Source organism: Calidris pugnax, unplaced genomic scaffold (assembly GCF_001431845.1).
Source record: "Calidris pugnax isolate Ruff unplaced genomic scaffold, ASM143184v1 scaffold9, whole genome shotgun sequence".
NCBI lineage: Eukaryota > Metazoa > Chordata > Aves > Charadriiformes > Scolopacidae > Calidris > Calidris pugnax.
In genome coordinates this window covers 2,353,297-2,379,116 of record NW_015090778.1, presented here as the reverse complement: position 1 = coordinate 2,379,116, position 25,820 = coordinate 2,353,297, and the positions used below count along the sequence as shown (strand labels likewise).

Genomic DNA, 25,820 nt, shown 5'->3' with positions numbered 1-25,820 from the left:
TGATGTTTCCTCAGAACTTTGCAATATTGAGCCTCACTTCCAGTGATTTTTGTCAGCATATAGTATGGGAAACTTAAGGTAACAAAATAATCTGAAAATGGATTTGAATCAAGCTTTTATTATGAAACAATATATGAAATATTCATCAGGCTATTACACATACATTAGTGTTGCATAAACTAGTGTTGTTATGTATTCATACAATAGTGTTATTTAATGTACAAAACTGTAACTAAGGATTTCTCCAAAGTCCAGAAAGCTGTCCTTCTCTTCATGTTTATATTCTGTAATTTTCTACGGACCTGTCCCTCAAATTTCCTTCTGCTTCAGACAGTCTAAAACTGTACCCTTAAAAAGCACACTCTAGGACTAATCAGTCATTCATTTTTGCCTGTATCTCAGAACTGATATATTCAACCTTGATATATTTATTCATGCATGCAATCATTACTGCTAGAAAATATATGGTGGTCTATAACATATCTAGCCATTTATAGTTGGAAGCTTTGCTCTATCAGTGGGATTGCAAAGAGGTTCAGCTCAACCATGAGCACGTAGCCAGTGCAGCAATAATCTTGTCCTCCTTGACACAATCATAGTATATATCCTTTTCAGTGCCCATGAAGAGATCTGCAGGGGAAAAAAAAGAAAATATAATTAGAAAACATGCTGACATTGGCCATACCAATAACATATAAAGGGCTTCAAATGATTTAAGCACTTTTCTAACATTAATTCTTCCCGATTGCCTGTGAGCAGCTATTGTGAAGCATTACAATAGCCAAGTGAGCCAGCTTTCAATTGTGTCTCAGCTGGAAGATTTTTTGAAAACTGCCAACTTACCTCCTAGGGCTAAGGTTTGGGAATTTTATGTTTTTGTTTTGAAATAAGTTTCAGACCTTTGGCTTTTTGAGGATTAACATAGCTCCATTGAAGTCTACCCTAACATCCAGATTTTCAAAGGTATTTAGATATGTACAGGTACAAATAGATAGCAGAATTTTAAGCAGAGAAACTTTCTGTCTGTGCTTAGTGCTTAGATGCTTTTGGAAGTATGGAGCTAAATCTGCAACTTTTATATTAAAAAGTTAACTGTGAGTGATACAGCATCACTGTTATGGTGATGACTCAAATTTATCCCAGTTGACAAATTTCATGTCTGTTTAAAGAATGTAAGCAGGAAGGCTTATCCTTTTATGAAAACAAACAGATGCAGGTATTCCTTCTTTTTATGGCATCACAAAGAGCTATTGGGTAATTGGAAGAGTTCAAGATGAATACTTATATTTTACAATCCTATATGATCCTGACCTCTAAATACCATGTTTTTTCTAATGTAGTGCTAAGTTCATATAATTGCGTGTGAAACACACAAGGAAGAAAAGGATGACCATATCACAAACCTAATGTGCATGGAGTGCTATTGGGATGTGTCGTTGTGTCACTGATTGGTTTGTGAGTAGTGCCTGGTTTCCAAGCTGTGCTTTGGAGCGTGGTTTCCCATTGAACTCTATGATGCATGTGATAAACAGAGGCAATAAAGCAAATGATGCTGTCTGTTACACTGATGTTGAATATCATAAACAGAACTAATAATCCCTGCAAGCTCTGTGAAAATGTTCTGTGTTAATATTTACCAGCATGTGTAGTAAATAGTGAATTCCATTTAAAAAATTGGCAGCTAGCAAATGAGAGCTGAGATGATACTGCAGAGAAATGCAGTATTAACACAAACAGAACTGCGGTGCCACAGCTGAGGCCTAAGACACTGATGGTCCCTGTCCTGCTCTGTTGCCAGACACCTTTCAGCACCAGGTACTTCCTCCAGCCATTGGTTATTCTCTCCTCTTCCAGTTTGTGGCTCTGCCTTTTATTAATGAAGAAAGAAATATGTACTGTAAAATAAGTATATATATACCAATTGCAGGGTAGGCAAAGCCATTAGATTGGATGCACTAAATCCCTGTTGCAGTGTGGGAGGCAATGTGGATTCAGCCAATGTTCAAGGAATTGTTCTTCTGATCTCTGCTCCAAGCGCTGGAGGTAAAGCATATACTCCTAGTTAAAGAAAAGAAAAAGTAATTTAATTATGTCCTCACTCAAGTGACCAGGAGAATTTTACAGTTTATATAAGACCAATTAATCTACCCCTTAAAATTCTCAGATACAGTGAAATGGTGTTGCTAATCAGCTTGCCCCAACCTAGCAATATTTAATGAATGACATCATCATCCAGATCAGTGAAGGCGTTGAGCAAGAATTTTACAACAATATTAATAAATAAGGAATTCTGCATCCACATTTCTTATTTGCATTTCAGCATAGAAGCCTCTGTTAGTCCTGAGGGTGCAGAAGGATTCTCACAGATAGGTCTGTTGTAGCCTCTTTTGAAAATTGATTCCTGCTGATTAAAAACTATTAACCCCTTATAGGATCATGTGGCAGTACTCTGGAGGGTTCTAGTAGTAGCATGCATCAGTGCTTTCTGTGATACATAAAATAATGTGAATTTACCATACTAATTTACTGGTTTTTGGTGTAAGCAACAAGTTATCAAACTAGAGCGGGCTGTGTACCAAAGCTTGACCTCCATCAGGAACAAAAAGCTTTGTGAACACTAGATACATTTTTTGAAATTATACCCCCATTGCTTTGCACAGCAGGCACTGCAGGAATGGAAGCTGTAGTGTAAACCCTTTGCACTGGCCAAGTATTCCCGCTGTCATCCAGTTCTCTGCTCTTTGTGCTGACCAGAGGGTTTGTACACTGGGTGCCAGCAGGAAGCATTCGTGTTCTGCCTTTTACTGTGCTTTCTCCTCACAGCACAGGGAGACTTGGCTCAAATCCCCCCGTGAGACTGTCTTAGGAACTTGCAGAGAACAGAGCTATATGACCGAGAAGATGTCACATGATAAAAAGCAGGGTCTCAGTCAAAGTAAGATTAACACTTGCTGATAACATAAATGACATTTTTTAAATAATCAAAGATGGCAGATCTTGCAGTCTGTAACTGGACAGGCTTTTTGACTGAAACAGCACTGTGGAAGTCACACAGTGTCACAAAGAATTGCAAATTAAATTCCCCAGCTCAGCATGATCTGGCCCACTACAAACAGCTTTTACTTAAAATAGATGAACAGAGGTGGGTTCATCCCAGCATTCATTTCATTCTGCTACAAAGAATCCATAAAAAATCAGTTTTTCTCCGTGAGCTGGTGGTAGGGCTGTGCACAGGGATATAGCAGCCACGCACCTTCCTTCACAAGGGAAAATCTCTATGTTCCACACAGCAGGAGGGAATAGTTCGCTTTTTTATCAGAAGATATTTCCTTTTCTACTGAAAACCTTGACATTTAGTGAGAAAAACAAATATGTCTGGATTTTCTTACAGAAAGCCAGCATTGCTGTATAGAAAAAAAAAAGAAATAAAAAGAAGGTTGGAATTTTTCAACACGTGTTTACTACTAATCAACGTAGGATGGAAGGTGGCAAGGACAAAGCAGCAGAGGTCAGTAACCAAACACTTCTACTCCCCACCTAGAATGATAGAATAGCTCAAGTTGGAAGGGACCCATAAGGATCATTGAGTCCAACTCCCTGTTCCTCACAGAACTACCTAGAACTAAACTATTTGACTAAGCCTTGTCATATGCATGCATGTAGCTTCTTGTTACAGTAAGTATGACCATAGATGGGAGCTGTGCTCTTGCTAATTTGCAAAAACTACAAGGGTCATTTAACAGCAGCTTAGAAACCAACCCAATCCTGAATGCTGCAGGCAGCAGTGAAGCCCACGTCTGCTGGTTTTCATCTCTGCTGTACAGTCTTCATCGTAGAGGATTGTTAAGGAGCATGGTGCCATATCCTTGTGACAGCTTTGATTTGTTGTGGCCATCACACTTGACAAAGAAGTGTGTACATCAGGAGTGGTGTATGGCCAGGTGGACTCGTTTTGGCCAGTCTGCAATAACCAGTGGAAAGGGAAAAGCCTGCACTGTCTCCATGAGCCTGGCACACACCCAGCTCAGTCCTGCCAGGTACGTAGCGCTCGTCATGTCCTACGGATCCAGAGGTGTTCAACACCTTGCTGAACTCAGCCCCTTGTACTCATCACATGTGCACCATCTATTGTGTGCTTTCTAGCTTCTCTGCGGTTTGTCTCTTCAGAACCATGTAATTTTAGCACAGTTTGTTTTCTTTGGAAAGGAATAGGCCGTAATTTTAAAATACCTTAAGTACCTCTTTGAGACGTGCAGAATTATATGTTACATCTTGTCAAAGCAAGTAAAACAGAAGGCTCCTTAATTATTTTACTTTTTCTTTTGTTGTAATATGGTTTAGAAATAAATAAATGCAAATATTGCATGCAGAAGCAATGCTGTTGCATTAAGCCAGCAGCTGAAAACTTCTACAGTATCATAACAAACCATGCTATCTGTAGCATTCATGAATAAGTGCAGGAAAGTAAATGATTTTAAAAGCTTATTCAGAAAGCTACCTCAATCTCCAGACTGACCACTGACACCTACATCTCCTTTCTGCCTTGAGTGCAGAATGTACTGTAAGCAGAAGACATTTCCTGTTATTTAGTTTTTCAGGAACAACCTGATGAAATCCACATTTCTATAAATGAAAAGCCACTTTCTTCTCAATAATTTAATCGGCATTTTTGAACCGTGATAAATAATTTCCACATTCTGCAAGCGTACATTTCCTGAGCAATATTCAGCACTTACAGAATGCTACTTAGCAGTAATTGAAAGAATGTAAAGGGTTTTTTTAATATTCACAGAAGTCAGCTGCATAAAAGGGTGATATTCATAATGCATTGCTTGGAATTAAATCTATAGAAATTTAATACTAAGCACAAATGTTTTGGAGGTTTTGGTGTCGAGGCTTTTTTTAGTTAATGTAATTTAAAAATAAATATCATAAATCACCCTCATTGGCTCATCAGGGAAACCAGCTTTTCTCGCTCTGTCTTCACGACGAGTTCTCAGAATCTGTTTGGCATCTTTTTCAGGCAAAATTGGTGAAGTGTCTAAAGACAGAAAAGCAGAAATTAGTTCTGAAATTACCAAAAAGTTAATATTTTATCTGTCAGTTGCAAAATGAAACGTCTCCAAACCTGATATTTGTCTATATACAAAGTGTTCTTTCATTACAGTCCCTTCCCAGGGGATATTGCATTCCAGGAGATATGAGTGGAATTTTAAACCATTTTTATACTTGTGCTTTCTATAGTTCTACCTGTATGAAGCAAACCCTACGTATTCATGTTACTCTCTAAAATGAGAAAATATAACTGCACCATCTAACCACTGACATTAGTAGCTCTTCCAATTCTTTGTTCTTTTCTGCATTGCTTTACTTTTTAGGATTATTTTTCAAAGTAATGAGTTAGACATTCGTTGCAAAGGAGAGATTGCATTGAACATTCAGCTTGCAGGACCTTGGTAAGATAATATTAAAATAATAAGCTAGTAAAATTAAACTTTTTGGGTTTACAATAAATTACTACAGTGTAGTAATGCAGAGAGAAAAATATCAAATACAATAGCATGATTGTTAAAAATCTCATCATGGAAAGTCTGCAGTATAAAAATAAGTATTCAAAATGAATATGAAGATACCAAAATACAAGGTTGGTGCACTAATACTATTATAATATGCTCTGCAGCTCTACACACATACGCAGGTTTGTTTTATATAAACTCCTACCTGTAAAAGTGGTCATCAGGACCAGAAAGGAGACAAACACAAGTAACTTCTTCATTTTGACTCTGCTTTCTCTCAGTCTGTTCCAAAATGAGTAATGCTGACTGAGGCATTAGCCTATTTGAAGTCACTACGTCAGTCACAAATGTTTGTTTATGCTTTAACTAATTTGCGTGATAGTATGATTTTGAAGACATCTGGCCCAAAGTTTTGAATTAGGCTATTATCTGCTCACACATTCTCAGCATAACTCTGTTCCTGAGGGAAGGAAAATAGAAGACCTTTTTTCCACCTCAGGCTTCAGAGTTACATTGGATATTTAAAATTTGTGAAAATAAACCACATCACCTTACCTTTAGCACAGCAAGCAATGGTTTCAAGTGCCTAAGGTGAATGATTGTTTTTTAAAAGAAACAATTGCCCGTTATTAAACGTCAATCTCAAAGGCAGCCTCAAAGGGGCCCCTTTTTCAAAAATAGTCTCTAACTTTGTGCCAGCACAGAAGTACATATTAATGTGGTTTAACTGTAGCAAAGCCAAATTATCACCGCTGGAAAACACAGCAGAGAGATTTTTGTCAAACTGTTAGAACCATACAGATGAAACTCACGTAATTCTTCTCTTTTCAGGACGAGGTAGTAGAAAACAGGACTTCAGATGTCCTTACCAGTCAACATCGTGTGAAGTAAGGATGTGGGTTAGCAAATGTCATTGCAAACAGTGAGTTTCTGCCTTGAGAAGTGGGACCATCTGCACCTCTCCCGAGCAGCGCTGGACGTACAGCACCAGCATCACCTACTGCAGGAGAAGTGAGTGTACCTTTGAATATTGCGTATGAAATAGGGAGTCAGAATTCATCTGTGATTCTCGTGTGAGGGATGTGAATAATTAGAACTTTGCCTGGGAGGGAAAGGTGCAGCACATCCTGTACCTGCTGCAGACACGGCTTTGCCCAGGGCTTCCCAGCCAGCCCCTGGGCAGCCCTTCTCACCTCTGCCTTTGCGTTCCCTAAAGATGGGGTGTTCATTCTGTCCGTGCCACCATGCACACGTCAGCCAGTTTCAGTGAAATCTGGCAAAGAGCTGTGGGTCCTCAAAACGTTAAAGGTTGAAGAAACCAAACAGCAGGTCAGAGAGAGGGGCCTTCCTCTCTCACACCTTCGGGGTGTCCTCAGCTTCAGCACACACCAGCCAGGCACATCTCCTCGGCTGGAGTTTATGTGTTTATGAGTTTATAAAAACCTGACAGAATCAAGGGCTAAACCCTCGAGGGCTGCTGGTGTGAGGGCTCGACCGGCGCCATCGCAGGGGATGGAAACGAAGCAGCTCAGGGGCAGTTCTGGGGTCCCACCTTCTGTTACAGGGCTTCTCTTGGAAACCCAAGTTTTGGCAAACTGTGGAGCACTTGCATTTCTCAGCATGTGTTTTAGGACACCAACAGCCTAAAGTCCAAGAAATGTGATGTATACTGTATGGATTTACGTCATTGGTGGGGAAGCGCAAGTGTTTGTTTTTCGAACTGCTACAGGGGAGACAGTCTAACGCGTGTGGACAAGCCATGGTGGAAAAGCTCTTGTGGTTGGGCTCATGAAGGAACAAACGCGCGACGATTCAGCCCAAAGCCCCCTCAGGGCCCTTCGCCTCGGCTTGCCTCGGCTTGCCTCGGCTTTCCTCGGCTTTCCCCGGCTTTCCCGCCCGCGGGAGGCGCTGGCGACAGACCCCGAGTCGCAACAAAGCGGTGACGAACCCGCCCGGCCCGTCTGTCTCCCGGCAACCGCCCTCCGCCGCTTCCGCTTCCGCCGCCCCGCGCATCCCCGCGGCCCCTCGGCCCGGCGCAGGCGGCACCCGCCGCCAGGAGCCCGCGCCGAGCCGCGCAGGGGGAAGCGGGCGCGGGGCGAGGGCGGACGGTGACGCCGGAGCGAGGAGCCGCCTGAGGGGAGGCGGTGTGAGGGACCGGAGCCGGGGCCTCGTCGCTGGCCCGGCCCCTGTCTCCCCTCCGCCGCCGCCGCAGAGGGGCCTGTGTGGAAGCGGGGCGCCGGGGGGCAGTCGGAGCCGTGTGGCGGCCCCCGCCTGACGCCCGCGGGGAGCGGACGAGGGAAGGGCTGGGCCGGGAGGAGGCCGGGCGGCGGCCGGCTTTGCGTTAGGCCCGGGCAGGCAGCGGAGGAGCCCCTCGCACCCGGCCAGCGCTGAAACCCTTCTGCTGGTGGGTAGGTCGGGTGCGGGGGGGAAATAGGTGCTTAGCCCTAATAAGGGATTAAAAGATGCCTCATGAAGCTGCGCGTTGGCTCCGTGAACTGAGGGGCTGTTCCCGGTCCGGCCCTGCTGTCTGCCCGGCTGATGTGAGGGGTTAGGCTGGTGGGGCCGAGCTGCTGAGGAATGGAAGGGACGGAGGGCAGAAGCGGCACGGCCTCCTCGGTCATCGCAGACCGGAGCTTGGTGTTTTGGACTCTGTGCGCGGTGATCCTGCCGGTGCTGATCACCTTGTGGTGCAGCTTCCAGCGGTCCCGGCGGCAGGTGTTGATACGAGACATCTTCCGCAAGAGCAAGCATGACTGGCACTACACAGACCTCTTCGGCCAGCCCTCCTACTGCTGCGTCTGTGCTCAGCACATCCTTCAGGGTGCCTTCTGCAACTGCTGCGGGCTGCGTGTCAGCGAAGGATGCCTCAAGAAGGCTGACCAGCTTTTTCTCTGCAAGGAAATTATGATGAGGAGCGACGGTGGAGCCCACAGCTTTATGCCACACCACTGGATCAGGGGCAACGTCCCCCTCTGCAGCTGCTGTATGATATGCAAACAACAGTGCGGCACGCAGCCCAAGCTCTGCGACTACAGGTACTGCAAGGGACTTTGGCTTTGTAGGAGGAAGCACGGTGCCAGAGCAGTATTGTATTTGCCACAGGGTTATTGGAATGCATTACCCTGCAGGAGATCCTGCAGTAGTCAAATACGAAACTCTGTTAAAAAACCAACTTCACAGAACCTAAAATTAAAATGGATGCTTGTGGGTAATTTGAGTCATAGATTAGGAGTGTGGCATCGCATCCCATGTCCACTTGTTCTCTTAATTGCATTACTCCAGCATGATGTGCTAGCTACTGTATAATTATATATACAAGGCTCTTTGTGTCCAAGAGAGTTTATATTTTAGGGTATGACCTTAAGAAGGTTCTAACACACTTGGCGTTTGTACAATACATAGCTTGAGCAATTTGGGTGGCACAGCTCACAATTCAGAGCAGCGCAGTGTGTATGCATCTCTGAAAAATTGGCATCTGCTCAGTGTAACTGGGGCAAACGACCGTCCTGTAGCTGATTCAAGTTCGTTTTTAAGGGTATTCAAAAAATTCTGATGCAAAGTTTTAAGCTACTGTAATCTAATCTATTGTTAGTGTTGGTCGTAAGAGTGTTAAAAATTTTTAAGGAGCCATTGAATCAGCTTGTTCTGTCATCAGTAAGGCTGCTTGCAAAGTTGTCAGCATGACACGTAGTGGCATGTCATGCTGAAATACAGTGCTAGTGGTCTGGGTGCTGGGTACAGTGTAAGTGTTACTTCAGCCTTCTCAAAGGATGTCATCTTTCCAGCATACATTCTGACAGCTTTTGCTTTGCTTCTGTGTGATATTGTCAAATTGCTTGGTAAATAAGCAGAATTACAGTGTAAATGAGCACACCATCAGAAACAAAACCTTGTGAGAGAGTGTCCGTAGGAGAGGAGGGAAGGAGAGGATTTTGGAAGGAAGGAAGGAAGGAAGAAAACAAAGTCACAGTACAGGGCAAGTGTCATTGTTACTCTAGTTGTGTGCTGGATTAGTCAGAAGGACTCCAAAAATATCTTTGACAGCTGCTTAAACCAAGGCTTTGGATGCAGCAAATGAGGATTAACATTCTGCAGAACCTGGCAGTGGATACTGCAGTATTTCCTCTTGTTCTAGTCCATTTTCCAGGGCAGCTTTTAGAATAGGTCAAAAAGCTGAGCAGTTTTGCATAACAAAATCCCATCAGCCTTTTACAGCATTGTGTAACCTTTCCAGTTTCAGATTTAAAGGGATATTATCAATCTTATGGAATTTATTAATTAATGTTACTAGTAACACTTCATTAAATTGAATTCTAGTGTTTTATCTGTGCTCTTTAAGGAGGAACAGGAGTTCAGTTTCTCATGCAAGCTTTTAGTACTGTTAATATTGCAGATCATGCAAGAGGATATTTAGCACCTGTTTTTTGATTTAAAGAGTAGAATTAATTTAAAACTGTTGGGTTTTTTCCCCACAGAATTCAAATGCTTTGCTAGACTTGCAAGCACATGACCAAGTAATGTAATTTTCTGTACCCAATACATAGTCATGTGAGCTTGCAGGGAATGCTTGGTTTTCTCTGGAAGGTGCTTAAATTATTACTTATAATGTTGCATGTAAACATAACTACTTTTCAGAAAGTTAGTCTGTCTAAAATAAATGAGCAAAATTGATGTGCCTGTTGTTTGAGGATTTTTTTCACGTTTTTTGGTCTTTTTTCCAGATGTGTGTGGTGTCAGCACACTGTACATGATGAATGCATGATGGATTGTTTAAAGACTGACGAGTGTACATTTGGAGAATTCAGAGACTTAATTATTCCACCATATTATTTGTCTACAATCAACCAAATGCGTAAAGACAAAAGAACAAATTACGAAAAGGTAATTGTCTGCTACTTTTGGGTTTTATAATGTATTTTAAAAAAAAAAAATTCCACACATTAAAACTTGAATTCAGTACATTGTCAGGTTAATAACTATCAATCAGGTGTGTGTTTCAATATATATGAAGTACTTGCAGTGTTAGTTTGTTATTTTATTAACATGGTAGTTGAAGCATGAACATACATTTGGATTTTGTTATTCCAAAACCACACTGAATTTGGGTACCTTACTTCTTTGAATGTTTTGTGTTTTTTCTACTACTATGTTCATAACTCTGTAGTGTTTGTTGTCCTAGGCACTGTAGAACAGAAATCTTCAGCCTTGGTGTGTCAGAAGTATTTGTTTTGACTACTTCAGACTAATTGGTAGCTCCCTCATTTCAACACTGAGAGGGGACAGGTTTTGGAGCAAGGCTTTGAACACTTTAAAATGTGCAGCACTTGTGCAACTGACTGACTTTCACCTCTTTGCAGGTAGTACCTTACAGCAGAAAACACTGGATGCCAGTAATCATACTGGCTAATACTCGTAGTGGAAACAACATGGGTGAAACTTTACTGGGAGAATTTAAAATTCTGCTGAATCCCGTTCAGGTATTTACAGTGAAAACCCGGTACAATAAAATAAAAGTTTAAATTAGAATAAGCATCTCTTTGCTTACACAATGGCAGTAGAATCTTGTGGAAGATCAATAAAGGAAACAAAATCATGCGGTTTGTTCTTTTAGAAAGAATAGCTTTACAGAGAGAGACCGAAAGTGCAAAGGCTCCTCCCCCCCACCAAGCTTGTTATGTTTCTAATAGTGGTCCAGGTTTTATTTACAGTAATCCATGCAGTAATTATGTTGATTGTAAGTATCTGGCTCTTGAAACAGTGTACAATTTTTAGGAGATGAAATATTTAGGAGGTCTTAGTTTGAGACCTGTATTTAAGTCCTCACTTTACTTGTGAAAATGTCAGTGTTTACAGTTGCCGCTTTCTGTTGTCGCTTTCCCCTTAAAATCCACTGGGATGGCACAGGATGCTGACGTAAGGCAGTTACTGTTCCTTGGGTTTCCTGGCTGCACCTTAACACTCTTCCTTTGAAGTTCAAAACCCTGCCTTAGAATACAGCCTAATAGAAATAACTATGTGTGTGTTTTAAATGCATCCCAATAAGAATAAACCCCTTTGTATGCTGAGTATTTAAAAATAGGCTTTATGTGAAGTCTTTAATCTTTACACAATACATCATAATGCCTCTAGATGCAGACTTTTCTTAGGACTCTGTCAGCTGGGTTTATCAACAGCATTTATTCCTAGTGAAGCAGCTGGAGCTCTGTTGAGAATTTGGGAAACCAAATCCTCATAAAAGTCAAGGCAGCTCATTTGCTAATGTAATATTGTAAATGGACAATCTTTGTTTTGCATTAGAATGAACTTCTTGAAGTTGTTTATCTGTGAGGCAAATCCTGAGTCATGTTCTGTGAACTTAAGGACTCCTGATTTTCCTTTCTTCTAGGTTTTTGATCTAAGCAAAATCACACCTGCTAAAGCCCTCCAGCTTTGTACCTTGCTGCCTTGCAACGCGGTCAGGGTTCTTGTCTGTGGTGGGGACGGCACAGTAGGCTGGGTCCTGGATGCAATTGATGAAATGAAGATAAAGGTATTGTGTTTTATATTAAAAGATGTCTTATGGTGAAATGAGTTTTGGGGCTGCTAAATTGCTACACATAATCTCTTACCTGCATTTAATGTTTTAATCTTCCAGAATAAGCCTACAGAGAAATATTTGCAGAATTGCATATTCATATTGGGGGGAGGGAATGCATCTTGTTATGAGTCCCTGTCATTCAGGCAAATTATGAAAGCTTTAGATTTTAAGTGGTATTTAAATTCATTCTTTTCTGTAAAACAAGAAAAGAACAAACTGCAGACTATTTTATATGTTGTTCTTTCCTCTTTGTCTAAACAGATTTATTTTGTCATAAATGGCATTGTTAATAATGGCTAATGTGCTCTGACCACTTACTTCTCCCAGCACGCTCAATCTTTAATAATATCCTCATAATTTTGCCAGCTGTGCTGGTTGCATTGCCAGTGCATGAATGAGTGCTGTAATTTGCTTCTGCTCCTTCTCATATATTCTAAATCATGCATCAGTCTACACAGTCTCACCTAGTAACAGAAGGAAAAAATAAGCTGTATGTTTACTGTTGATTTGAAACAGAAGATATTCCAATATACAGGGTACTATTAAGAACTCCTGAGGAAAATTAAGACTGAAGAATAATTACTAGAGCTTTAGGGCTTTACCTAATAATCTTTTTCTCTAGTGATAAAAGGAAGAAAGTTACTCTTCTTACATCAGTGTCTTTTTTTCTTACTCTTTTTTTTTTTTTTGTTGCAGCTTTCTTGTTAATACATGAAATGTTGTAGTTGAAGATCATTATTACAACTTCATGCATAGTCAAACTGAGCTGCTTTGAAAATTTTATGTACTGATAAAGTAGAAATGCAACGAAGTGTAACTGTGACAGGTTCATGAATATGAGTATATGGTTATTTGGTCTTGAACACTTGATATATTGTCCCTTACAGCCAATATAGTTGATAAAATCAGGGTTTTTCCTTGTTTCCAAGTATTCAAATTGAGCCATAGCAATTACTTAAATACTGTTATCAGCAAAACCTTTTTTATCAGCAGTAGGTTATTTGCTCCCTTCATTTATCGTGACTCTCAAATACAGGTTACCTGGCTGATAACTCTTCTTGAGAAAATAGTAACCATAATGCCACTTGTGGCAAGTACTTTTCAGAACTGAGTTTCCAAGGCCATAGTATATCTGAAATAACTGTTCACCCTTCTGGGGTAAAGACAGCAAAGACCTTTGCTAAGGTGCCCATTTTGAATGACTACTTCTGTCCCTTACTCTGTGGTCTGCAGAGGCGATTGTCATCAGCTCCATCTGTTGAGGACAGTTGTGTGTGTGTGTCTGTGTGTGTGTGTGGCATCTCTGAAACTTAGATACTGGCTTTCCTTCTTTGAGTGTGTGAATTTCTGTCTGTGGTTGAATACTCTAGTTTTATGTGCATCTGTTGTTTTAGACCTCACCTTAATTCAGTCTAGACCATTTTTGTGTCTTGTTACGGTTCTCAGCCTTATATGTTAGGTCTCTTTTCATGTTCGTATCGCTTCCCAGAGGTCCCTAAACTAACAGTAATTCACCACGGCTGCAGCATGGCAGCAGCATATAATCAGGAAATCAGATGAAAAGTTCAGGCTTCCACTTTTAAAACCAAAGCATCATTCTCTTGAAGGAATGCTCTGCTCAGTATTAATAAGGCATTGTTTCCATATTGGGCCTGTATTCTCTTTTCTTCTCACAATGGTTTAATGTTTCCTTTCTTTGCATTATCCCTATGATAAGTACTCAAATGTGCCATCTGTTATAGTAATGCTGCCAGCTCTGTTGCTCTGCACTATGTAACAAGCTGCAGATTAATGAAGATTAATGATATTTATCTAACCTGAGTGTTGAAGGAGAAAACGAGTCCTGAAGGAGCTAATATGCAGTGGTTTTGTATCCTAGGGGCAAGAACGATATATTCCACAAGTTGCAATTTTACCTCTGGGAACGGGTAATGACCTGTCTAACACACTGGGCTGGGGTGCAGGTTATGCTGGAGAGGTCCCTGTAGAACAAATCTTACGAAATGTCATGGAGGCAGATGGAATCAAATTAGACAGGTAAGTAACAGTCAAAAGATAAATTCTACAGAACCAAATACTGCTATAGCTCTACTGATAGCCAGTTGTAGTAGGGTCCCGGTTTACATATAAGCAGTACTTGTATGTATAGAAACAAGTATTGCTGGGGGGAATTGCAAAATAACTGAGGTCCAAAGTTAGTCTTTATTTTGTTGTTCTGCAGGGCTTTTTCATAAAGGGCCTTCTAGTGGCCTTCCAGTACCTAAAGGAGGCCTAAAGGAGAGACGGAGAAGGAACTCTTTATAAGGGAGTGTAGCGATAGGATGAGGGGTAATGGTTTTAAGCTGAAAGAAGGGAGATCTAGATTAGATAACAGTATGAAATTCTTTAGTTTGGAGATGGTGAGGCATTGGAACAGGTTGCCCAGGGAAGTTGTAGATGCCCCATCCCCGGAGGGGTTCAAGGCCAGGCTGGATGGGGCTTTGAGCAACCTGGTCTATTGGGAGGTGTCCCTGCCCATGGCAGGGGGCTTGGAATGAGATGGTCTTTAAGGTCCCTTCCAACCCCAACCATTCTATGATTCTATGATTTAACTAAATTTGGCTCTTTTTACTCAATCCCAGTATAGATATGAGATTCCTAACTCCTTTCCTAGCTTTGATGCTGAGAACAATCTTGGATGACTCTAAGTAATGGCTGTTGTTTTTCAGATGGAAGGTTCAAGTAACAAACAAAGGATACTACAACTTAAGGAAACCAAAGGTATGGGTTGCAAGTATAAATATGGATTCTGTGGAATACCTGTATGCTTATACTTATTTTTTTGGTTACCTACTTCCCATTAAACACTGTGACTTTTAAATTGTAATAATAATATTTAATAAAACCATAACTAGAAGTTCTGTCTTACAGGTATTCACAATGAACAACTACTTTTCTATAGGACCTGATGCTCTCATGGCTTTAAATTTTCATGCTCATCGTGAGAAGACTCCCTCTCTGTTTTCCAGCAGAATTATTAATAAGGTATGTTTGGTAAAGTGACATTTTCTCATCGTAGCTGTTGACTTAAGGCTATATTTTTGCTTTACATTGCTTTACTCCCCTACTTCATTTCATTCCGTTTTAGGAGATTGAACTCATTTTTCTTTGGGAGGGGATTCTGTAGGTAAAACATGTTTGCCGCCCACTTACAAGTGTTTTGCCTTGCCTCTGCTTATTTGCGTAGAAAATATGCTCTTTGTTCAATTTTTGTTTAGAATGTCTCCTTTGCTTTGAAACCTAAGAGGTAAGGACATTGCTTATGTCCTTTTAAAGTGGAAAGCAAGTTTATTAGGCAAGTTGTAGCCTATCTCATGGAGATAGCTTAGTTGAGGGATGTGCATATATGTTACGTATGAATTTTAGATAAGGTTTGCAGAACATTAACTATACGTGAATGTTTCAAATAGTCTTCATATGTATTGTCGTCTTCTAACAGTATTTTCTGTTCTCCCTGTTTTGTTTTGTTTTTTTTTATAGGCTGTTTATTTTTTTTATGGAACCAAAGACTGCTTAGTACAAGAATGTAAAGATCTTAACAAAAAAGTTGAGGTAAGTTTTTTAACTTGCTTATTCTTTGGACACTCAGTGGAGTGTAAAAACTTGAATGGCAGTAGAAAAGGGGAGAAGCTCTGCAGTTTACATCTATATGATATTTGTATAAGGACGTCTCTGGACTTAGAGTATTTCTGATGTTCCTTTTGCTATCTGCAACTTTCTTCATGGAATTCATGATGTCTTTGAGCTCACTGAAAATTCCTAAATTTTTTTCTAGCCTTGACTCAGTCCGGTGAGTTCATTCAGATAAAATTTGCCTTGGCACCAGGGACTTACTTAAATTAGAGTTCCTTTTTTCTTTTCTCCATTATCCAAAATTTATTACAGCTTAGGATATGTTGTGAAATCATAAGTAGAGGGGTTTTTTTTAAAGGATGAAAAGAAAGCACGTCCTATTTGTACAGGGCCAGTTTTTGTTCAAGTGGAAGCCTATTAAATGCATAAAGAGAATAACTAGCATATATTGAACTATTGAATTTGTTCCACAGTAATTAACTTCTGTGTGTCTTTTAAAGCTAGAGTTGGATGGTGAGAGAATCGAGTTGCCCAATTTGGAAGGCATCATTGTCCTGAATATTGGATACTGGGGAGGTGGCTGTAGGCTCTGGGAAGGAATGGGTGATGAACCTTACCCCTTGGCAAGGTACACAGTGCATCTTTTTCCTTTTTTTTCCTTTTAACAGTTCTTGTAGTGTAAGCAGTTCTCTCCAGTAGGCTGTGCTTATGTAGCCAGGCTTGTCTGAAGGTCAGAAGGTTTCCTTGTGACAGTATGCTATTCCAGATTTTTTATTTGTTTTCCTAACTGATGACTAAGTGCATCCCACACATCAAATTGGAGTTTTTTTAAGACCTCAAAATGTCTGACATGATTAAGCAATAGTGTTGAAGAGGCTATTAAAAATAAAGGTAGCCTTCAAAAAGTAGAAGATGCATCTACTCCATTATATAGAAGAACACATCTTAATAGAGGTTGAAAGATAAAGTAAAAACAAAGCAAGCCAAAAATTTGACTCCCATGCTTGAGTAAATTGGCCAGAGCAATACCAAAGAGGAGAATAGGTGGGTATATTAGTTGCTCCCTTTTGTGACTTCCTTCTTCAGAAGCCATATGTATAAATATACTTCATAGTTCAGTTACAAGGCTTATGATCCTGTATTTTTAAAAAATATTTAGGCAAGGTCCTTTACGAAAACCTTAAAAACTTAGCCATTAAAGGATGTTCCTGTAGATTAATAAATGAGTGAAAGACATGTATTTCTACAAATTTATGGAAGAGAAATTCACTATGGGCCTTAAATATGCACGGTGAGCCTTGGAAAGTCATATATCCCTAATTTCCAGAAGCTAGCTAGGGTGTACTACCTGCTGTATTGCTCCATACCTGCATTTTCATATGGCTTCCTTTGCTGTTCAGTGTGACTTGTCCAGCACAAATAGGTAGTGTAAACACATCTGTAGAATAACATCTGTCTTCTCTATAAGAGTAGCTATAAAAGGACTGTGTGGTATTTGGGCAGGTATTTTAGAGCTTGTGAGCATCATTAAAAAGAGTCTCCTTTCTTAATTCATAGACATGATGATGGACTTCTGGAAGTTGTTGGCGTTCATGGTTCTTTCCACTGTGCCCAGATTCAGGTGAAACTGGCAAATCCTGTTCGCCTGGGGCAGGCACATACAGTCAGGGTAAGTGGTGGTTATGAACCTGTTTCCTCTAATATTTTTTTTTAAAACACAGTCTAGAATTTCAAGCACTCAACTGCCTGATCTGAAGTTGCAGTTTACAGTTGAGCTAGATGTTTCTTCTTCTTAGTAAAAATTAATTATGTCATAATTCAAAGTTCTCTGTTGCTGTGTTTGGTGGCCTATGAGTGCAACTAAGAACATACTAAGTTTCTCCCTGCTCAGGCTGAAAACGTGCAGCATCAGTATATTGTAGTTGTAAGAGGTATCTGCAGAGCTGCTTTGAACTGCTGTGATTGTGTGTGTTCTTCTATTTAATGCCAGCTGATCTTGAAGAGTTCAAAGATGCCGATGCAGGTGGATGGAGAGCCGTGGGCTCAGGGGCCCTGCACTGTTACCATAACTCATAAGACACACGCACTGATGTTGTATCACTCGGGTGAACAAACGGATGACGACGCTTCCAGCACGTCTGAGCAGGACCACGTGAGAGACCAGACGGATGAAGACATGTAGATTTTGCAGAATTTAACGTAATACAGTGATGAACTTCAGCTCTTTAAACACCGAGAACACCTAATCTAGCTGTGAGGTTCATGCTTGTGAATGAACTAAAGCTGAGGAAAAAGCCATGCTTTTACGTTCATTAAAACTTTCACAGCTGAATTACCACAACTGTTTTGCCTTTTAGATTGGTGGTGATGCCTTTCTAGCTGGAGTTAGTTACTGTAATGGCAGGAAAGAGACAGATCCGGTGGCCCTTCCCTGTTGTGGAATCAGATCTTCTGCACGTGCACAGTACAGTATGCAAAATGTCTGATACCCTTGGAAAGAACAGCTGGGAGTTTGGCCTGTTTCCACCTGCCCACTTCCCCAGAACAGAAAACCAGACCAAGGAGGATGTGGGCTGGTTTTCTGACAGCAGCCTGCTCCTGGCTGCCATCTGTTCTTGGGAGCTGGTGCAATGCCTATCTAATAGGCTTGGCTGGCAGAGCAGAAGATCTGGGAGCTCTTGGGAAAGGTGGTTAGCAAGGAATATACTTTTGGACCAAAGGTTTCTGGAAATGTTCTGTTTGTGAATGACCTTTTTCAGTGGCTTTGTAAGTCATAGATAGAGTACTCCTGACGTCCCGAGTACCCAAGCTACAACTTCAAAATAATTGTACCATGACTTGCACTGAATGATGCTGTGACTGACTCTGCTTTGGTTCAGTGAGAGGCTAATTCTAGTTTTTGTAAATAACAACATCATAGTTTCTCAAGGAGGCTTTTTGGACGAAAACTTGGACAAAAGAGCTGTCTATTTAAGCTGTTTAGAGAAGGATTTTAAACAAATAATGATGACGGGCAAATGTCATCATTTGGTGGTGGTGGTTTAAAGTCTTGTTAAAACACTTGCTTCACAATTACCTGAAAATGATCAATAGTTAGTCTGTTAACTTTCAATTTTAAGCATGGAGGTTGAGAGCTAAGTTTGCAAAGGTTAGCAAGTTCTGGCGTTCATGTATAATTTGATGGTGAAAAAAAGCATGAAACTGTTTTCTGACTGGCTCTTAGGGAATCGGAGATACCTTGTTGGATCTTTATTTCCCATCTGAATATAGGGCGAGAAAAAAATTGGTGGTCTGTGCTGATTGTGAAGGGTAAGAACATATAGAGCAGTACATGGAAACTGTCAGTTTGGCATATCTGAAGCTTCTCAGGTTAAAAGCTTCTCAGGTGAAAACATCTTCATGGTTAACAGAAGTAAAAATCTGCTTCCTTATTTATTTTTTTTTTCTGTTATAGCAGGTGAGAGCTGTAAGATGAGATGTAAAGTTTGTCACAAAGTAATTCAGTTAAGTCCAGTTGAGTCACTGAAGGTGATCTTCTAAGTGGGAAAAGAATTTATGCTGAATGTGTACTGTGTAAGCCAAGATCATTAGAGAAGTTGAGAGCCTTGGTCTGAACTTTGTGTGTTGCTGCTTTTGTCAGAATTCCCCTGATTTATTTTTTTTCCCCTTTTTCTTTATGTTAACTGAAAGGGGTAGAGTAGGGTATGTTTCTAGGTTTTGTAAAATGAAACTTTTTCAACAGTCTATAAAATGTTGTTTGCATTGATGAATGAACTATTTATATTTTAAAATAATTTATTGAAACCTTGGTAAAGTCAGTATTTTTAAAACCTTCAATTGTAATCCTCTTTGGAGAGCATTTTTAACTTGATGGTATTCATTGTAGAAAGTGTATGTACTAGATCTTCGATACTACTGATTATCAGTGAATTTATAGCTGTCTGAAAATGTGATTAGAGTGTAATGAACTGTAAAGCAGAAGCCATTTGTAAATTCCATATTCATTAGCCTTATACCCCATGGCGGGGGGTTGGAACTAGATTATCTTTAGAGTCCCTTCCAGCCCAGACTATTCTATGATTATACACCTCATCTTAATTATTTTACTGTATGTAAATATAGAGAAGAAATTAATAGTTAAATCTATGTTAAAAGTGTTTAAAATGCGCAAAAGTATACTATGTTAGATAAATCCACTACCCTTTTTTCTCTTGGTTCTGAGGTTCAATTTGTATTAGCTTCAAAAATCTTACTAATTAAGTTATTAGTATTTTTAATAACTTACAACCATCAGCATCCTAAAAATAGTTAAGTTCTCTGCTATGGTTGTTACCTAACTGTTGTTTACAAACAAATGACAAGTCTCTGGAAAAGCAGGGTATGTGCTATGAAAGGCAGTATTTTCTCACGAGAAATGACACCACTGGCTACTTAATGTAAACTATAATACAGTTTAAAGAGTTACCTGAAGTTGATCAGATGATTATTCAAATTGTTTTATAGCTTAAGAACCTTTAACTGTTCAAAAACTTCACTCTTTGAACTCCTGACATCTAGAAAAAAAAGGAATCAATGCCAGGACTTTGAAAGTCTCCCTTTTTCACAGTAGGTACGTTGGCTTCTGCGCGTGGGCTTTGCCTGGGTAGGTGCCGGGGACGACACACCATGTACAGGCAAGATCTGGGGAGTCCAGTCCTGAATGTGTGAAATCCTCTTTGGGAAACATAAATCCATCATTCCGCTTGGAGAAACAAAGGAGTATTAGAAGTGAAAGCAGCATCGAATTGGGTGCTTGTTTCTGGAAAACCCCTGATAAATGGTCTTGTTTGTATTGGACAGATCACCCCCTTCTTGCATGTGGAAGTGGAGAAGTTTGTGTTTCACAAATTGACTGTTAGTGATTGCAGCAAATGATAGGTAGAGAACGTAGCCATTGTAAGCATGGGGAAGCCTCTTGTAAAGTTGTATTTATGGTATGGAGAACATTCTGTGTTATTTATGGTATGGAGAACATTCTGTAAGGTTGAAGTGTCCAGTTCCCAATCACACATGGGGTCATCATTCTATTGTAACGATATGTAGCTGTCATCTGCATGACAAAAAAGTTCTTTTTAAGCATACTGTTAGCACTAGAATGTATTGGGAAGCCTTGCTGTTTCCAACATGCTGTCCCTTTGATTTCAATGTATCCTCCTTTCCAGTATGTTGCAAATTGGATTAAAGCCAATGTTGGGTTTGGGGTTACGTTTATAAAACTGTTTTAAGTTTTAGTCTAACTGCAGACAGTAAATGTCAGCAATGGGCTCCCAAATTCTAGTGCTAGCACAAGTGGACTTTTCTAATTTGTAACATAGCTGTAGCTGCTTAATGCTGTAATGTGGCTGTTGTGACTGTAAAACTGCTACATCCTTTATTTAATGTTGTAGGTGCATAAAGCATCAGTACGAATTACCTACTCTGTAGCTCTCTGAGGATTGGAGATCTGAAAATACTGCAGTACATTCTCTGTCCAGAAGAGGGCACTCTGCAGCTAGCGCTCGTGTCCTGCACTGAGGAATTTTCCCTTCCCCTGTTAATGATTAACATTGGGAAGAGAGTGAAAGCGATGTTTCAAAAAGACAAGTAATGAATAGTTTCTTCTGGCAGTCTTCATACAGTATAGCTTGGTGTAAAATGTACAGGGTGAATAATATCAATTGTCAAGCACTGAAAAGTGAATTCACAGAGTTTATTCTTAATTGAGTTGCTGCGTGCATGAGTTTAACTGAAGTTTGGTCAGATTCCGGTAACTTTCTTTGCTGTAGGTTCTCAATCCTGGGACATGCAATACGAAAAACTTACCCTTGTATGGAGCCAGCTTCCTGCCTGGCTCAAACCTCACTTGTTTACAGGCACATTGAGAGGATGGGTATGTGTATTTTCATGTGCATAGAACTTCTTGTCGTAGGCTGTGTTTTGATTTGTGCTTTCACTTCAGCAATTCATAGCAGGGTTAAGCTGTTTCAAATACCATCTGCATTTTGGCTCTTTTTAAAAAGGCATCCAAAGTCCAAACTTGCATTCTTTGTCTTCAAAAACAGCTGAGGTGAATGGCATTCACTTAGGGGTTTGGTTTTTTTCCTAAGAATGTCTATTGTTCTTGGTGTTAGGGTAGTATTTAGAGCATACTTTTAACAGCACTTTGGAATTTGGAATTACTGCAGTTATTAGAAACCACAAGACTCTATTCTTTTTCTACTGCAATAGTGATATTTCTATTTCAAATTAATTTGGAATTCTGTTCAAATTAGAATGTTTTTCTCAGCACTGTTATGAATTGCATTTCATGTTCATAATGTAAAGACTGCATAGCATAATTCATGCATTTGATAGTCTTTTTATATGTTCACTTTCGATGTTGCCCCTTCATAGGGGTTTTTTTCCCAGGTGTTGCTTTTCTTAGACACTAACTAACTTGGAACACCATTTACCTTAGTTGGAAGCTTTAAGTACTTGCTCTCAGAAAACAAACTTGGGTTTTTCCTGGTTGCAAAAGAAAATGCTGCCGTGTTTGAACACACTTAGAGAAAATGGTCTTGTTGAGGCAATGCTTATAGCAAGAGTAAGTTAAATGTTTCTTCTCTATAACTTCAGCTGATTCAGGTTGAGAATTTATTCCGCCATACGTTTTTTGTCTTGCTAATGTTTACAACTACTCAGTCAATACTTTCCTTCAGTCATTCAATTACTCACTTTATCCTGGCTCACTTTCAGCCAAAAATGTCATTTGGGACAGTATCCAAAGCTCTGCTGAAATGAGGGTAGTGAGCTTCTCTTCTGTCCACTTTATCCTTTGTGCCAGCTACCTTGTCAGAAAACAAAATTGGAATGACTTCACATAGCTTATTCTTAGCTCAGTAACTCACCTGTTTGGCTTTTCCAGTCACCATCACCACACCTGGAAGACATTAGAAAGGACTCCAAAGGCTCCCAGTCCCTCTGTCCTATTTTGAAAGTACAATTTTTGCTCTTTGCTGCTGTGGAGGAACCTGTTCTCCACAGGTGCTGAGAATTGATAGTTAAAGGTTCTGGTTTCAGTTTGGCCAGTTCCTTCTGGTTCTGCACTACGTTGCACTGAAGCTCACAGCTTTTATTGTGTATGCTATTGTATCTCACTGGTTAAAAACAACTGTAAAGCACTGTACCTTAGCTGTGAACAGCATAATGGTATCAATGTTACAGGAATTACTCTTTTTCACTTGGCAACAAAAGCTTTTTGGTAGAGCACCACTGTAACCTATTTAGTCTATGGGTAAGAGTAGGACACTTAAGAATCTTTGCATGTGTTCTAACTGAAAATCCTTTTTTTGTTCTGTATTTCATACTGATTACTAGCAGTTCCTTTTAGAAAAGAAAAAAGATTTGACCCTTCAGTTAGGAGGAAACTAGGATATCTTGAGATTTAAAAATACTAGTGCATAACTGATCCTGCTGAATGTGAACCACTTATTTAAAAATGCTCTGACTTTTTTTTTCTGAGAGATTATAGCTGCTTCTTGAACACAGGAATGAGACAACAGAGACCACTTGTTCATTTAGCAATTAAGTCTACTGAGAGAATTTACACGTTCTCTATTTCATCCTCATTTAGGCCACAGTTCTAACAGCACGGCATGATCAAAATTTCTTTATCTCACTAAGAGTGCTGAATACCCAGTTCAGGTTTTGGGCATCTCAGGGAGAGAACTTCAAGCTGGAGTAAAGCCACATGCCTTGACTAAACCTAGTGATGTTGTGCAGACTTACATTAGCTGAGGATCCGGCCCTTAACTGTTCAAAAGTATGAATGTATTCAAAATGTTACTTTGTTTCTTGTTGATACTGCCCTGTTTACTGTGCTTTATACCCTTGTTGCTGTATGTAATTCATTTTTTGCATTGTTTCATTTGCAACTTGTTTGTGGACTTCAGCCTAAAAATAATTCTCTTTTTAAGAGTAAGTGGGAACTTACATTGTGAGTTTATGGCATTCTGTATCGTTAAAGTTTACATCACTCAAAAGCCATTTTGTCTGCTACCAACTGTTGTAATCCTTAGAGTACCTCCAGCCGTCTTCTCTTTCTAGGATTTTTATAGTTAAACAGAACGGATTTTTATTTTTGTAGCTTGTAACTTCAATATGTAAAGTAGTTATTTCTATGTAGTAATTGGTGATCAGAATACTGTAAAAATGTTACTTTTAAGACCTGTAACTTTAAGTTAGTAATAACTACTTAGAAGAAAATACCAGCATGTTAAAAGCTTAAAAAAATGTATTCTTTAGCTTGGAAATACTGTAATGCCCTGAGTTGGGATCTGCATTGAATGTGTTTATGCATATATTCTGAAGTTGCACTAAATAGGGAAAAAATGAGCTTGAAATGCAAGTAATAGATCAAAAAGTAGAATATATAACATCTTAGGCTTTTTTCAAGGTAGAAAGGTGACATTTGGGATTCAGTATTTTTTTGTTTTTCCCACAGAACAGTAAGGAAGGAGTGATCACTGTACTCTTGACAGAACAGTTGTTTCCTTATGGTGCAGTTTGATATATATATATATTATCTAGTGCCCAAACAAAAGCAAAAGCTGTTTGCACCGTTCCCGCCTCTTCTCAGAGAGCAAAACCTCAGAGCAAACCTGCCTGCTCCCAGCTGTAAGTATGAGAGACCTTACTTGTAAGGAAATAACCAGCCAATGTAATATCAAACCTCCAATATAAATGTTTAAAGTCAACATTTGTTTATTTCTTCTTGACATCAAGCGATGCTTTCAAATCCCAAATGGTTTTTGCTTTGTTTTTTAAAAGGCAGCAGGCTGAAATGAGAGATTAAGGAGGTATCACTGTAAAACTCAGTCACAAAATCTGGGAAGTGTGTTCTTTATTTGCTGCGTAGGCCCAGGGCGTGTGGTTGTGGGACATCTCATAAAAGTCTCTGTGGTGTTTGCACCCTCACTGGCTTCGTTCAGTGTTTCTGAATCGGGTGATAATGCCATTGCCCCTGTAATTGTGACGTTTGCTCAGATCATTACATGTGGGTGATGGGTATTATTTGAGTACTTGGGCCAGGTTCTATGTAAGAACCTGCAACTGCAGTGCAGTCACAGAACTCTGTGGGTTCTGTGGTGGTACTCCATGCCAACACCAGTGCAACTGAAGAGAGCTTTTGTCTTCAGACAGTTGTATCATGGCCCAGATCTTGTGACTTAAGCTCCCGGAAAGTTCTTTTGAGAAACAATCTGCTCCATATTCTTCATAGAAGTTTGTAAATACAGAATTTTCACAGCACTGACTCTGTTACTGCATTTCCTAATGCATCTTTTTGTTGTCTTGTTATTTGTACTGTATTTCTCTGTAGACTAAAGTGTGTGGATTAAAGTATTTAAACTCGGTTGTTGCTGTTCCTCACTACGTGTAAAAGCAAATGTGAGTTTTCAACTCTGTAACAACCTGGTGATGATGGTAACTGCCTGGCTCTTAGAGGGCTGCAGTGTGAGATGCTGGATCATTTTGAGACCAGAGTTGTACTTTGTTGAACACTGCAGCTGTGCTTCAGCCCCAGGTCCCTGCCGCAAAGTCCAAGTGTTTCAAACCTCAGATACACAGAAAAATTTCTAGACAACAGCCTAATGTCAATTAGAGGTAAAGCTAATGCTGTTTGGTAACCTACAAAGATGTCTCAGCAGCTGCTTGCCCCCTTCTGGTTCTTCCTCCTTCGTGCTGTATTCAGATCTGGGGAAAAGCCAAGTTTGTAGGGCTTTATAATAGATGTGTTTAAAATGGTTTAAAACCCCCAGGTTTCAATAGCGAGATGAAATGTCTAGATTGTTCCTTCTCACCAATGTTGGCAGTGATGTGGGACCTTAAAACAGGTTATGATGCACACAAAGGGAGGGAAATAGGCCTACAAATTCCTCATCTGTAAAGAGTAATTTCTAAATAGGAGTTTTAAGGGGAGATGTTTTGGTGTTACGTGGCTGCCGAGCACGAGTCAGTGAAAAGCACCCGGGGCTTCCCACAGAAAGGGGAAAGGCTGCTGCTGGATCAGAGATCAAGTGGCTCAATGCCTTCTCCTGATGGCAGCAGATGGGTGACTT

General features: G+C 40.0%; 2 protein-coding genes across 2 annotated transcripts; one reads left to right on the top strand and one right to left on the bottom strand.

Moving 5' to 3' along the window:
* Positions 1 to 270: 270 nt before the first annotated feature.
* Positions 271 to 5,796, bottom strand: LOC106893242 (chromosome unknown open reading frame, human C17orf67). Its single transcript, XM_014951067.1, has 4 exons — positions 5,722 to 5,796; positions 4,941 to 5,041; positions 1,919 to 2,058; positions 271 to 630 (listed from the first exon to the last, which is right to left on the bottom strand). The coding sequence occupies exons 1-3, from the start codon at positions 5,774 to 5,776 to the stop codon at positions 1,942 to 1,944; spliced, it is 273 nt and encodes a 90-aa protein (XP_014806553.1). The 5' UTR covers positions 5,777 to 5,796; the 3' UTR covers positions 271 to 630; positions 1,919 to 1,941.
* Positions 5,797 to 7,518: 1,722 nt separating this feature from the next.
* On the top strand, positions 7,519 to 25,116 carry DGKE (diacylglycerol kinase, epsilon 64kDa). The gene is made up of 11 exons (XM_014953083.1): positions 7,519 to 8,551; positions 10,238 to 10,397; positions 10,874 to 10,993; positions 11,902 to 12,045; positions 13,973 to 14,130; positions 14,802 to 14,853; positions 15,004 to 15,117; positions 15,613 to 15,684; positions 16,206 to 16,333; positions 17,263 to 17,374; positions 17,696 to 25,116. The coding sequence occupies exons 1-11, from the start codon at positions 8,094 to 8,096 to the stop codon at positions 17,885 to 17,887; spliced, it is 1,710 nt and encodes a 569-aa protein (XP_014808569.1). The 5' UTR covers positions 7,519 to 8,093; the 3' UTR covers positions 17,888 to 25,116.
* The last annotated feature ends 704 nt before the right edge of the window (positions 25,117 to 25,820 follow it).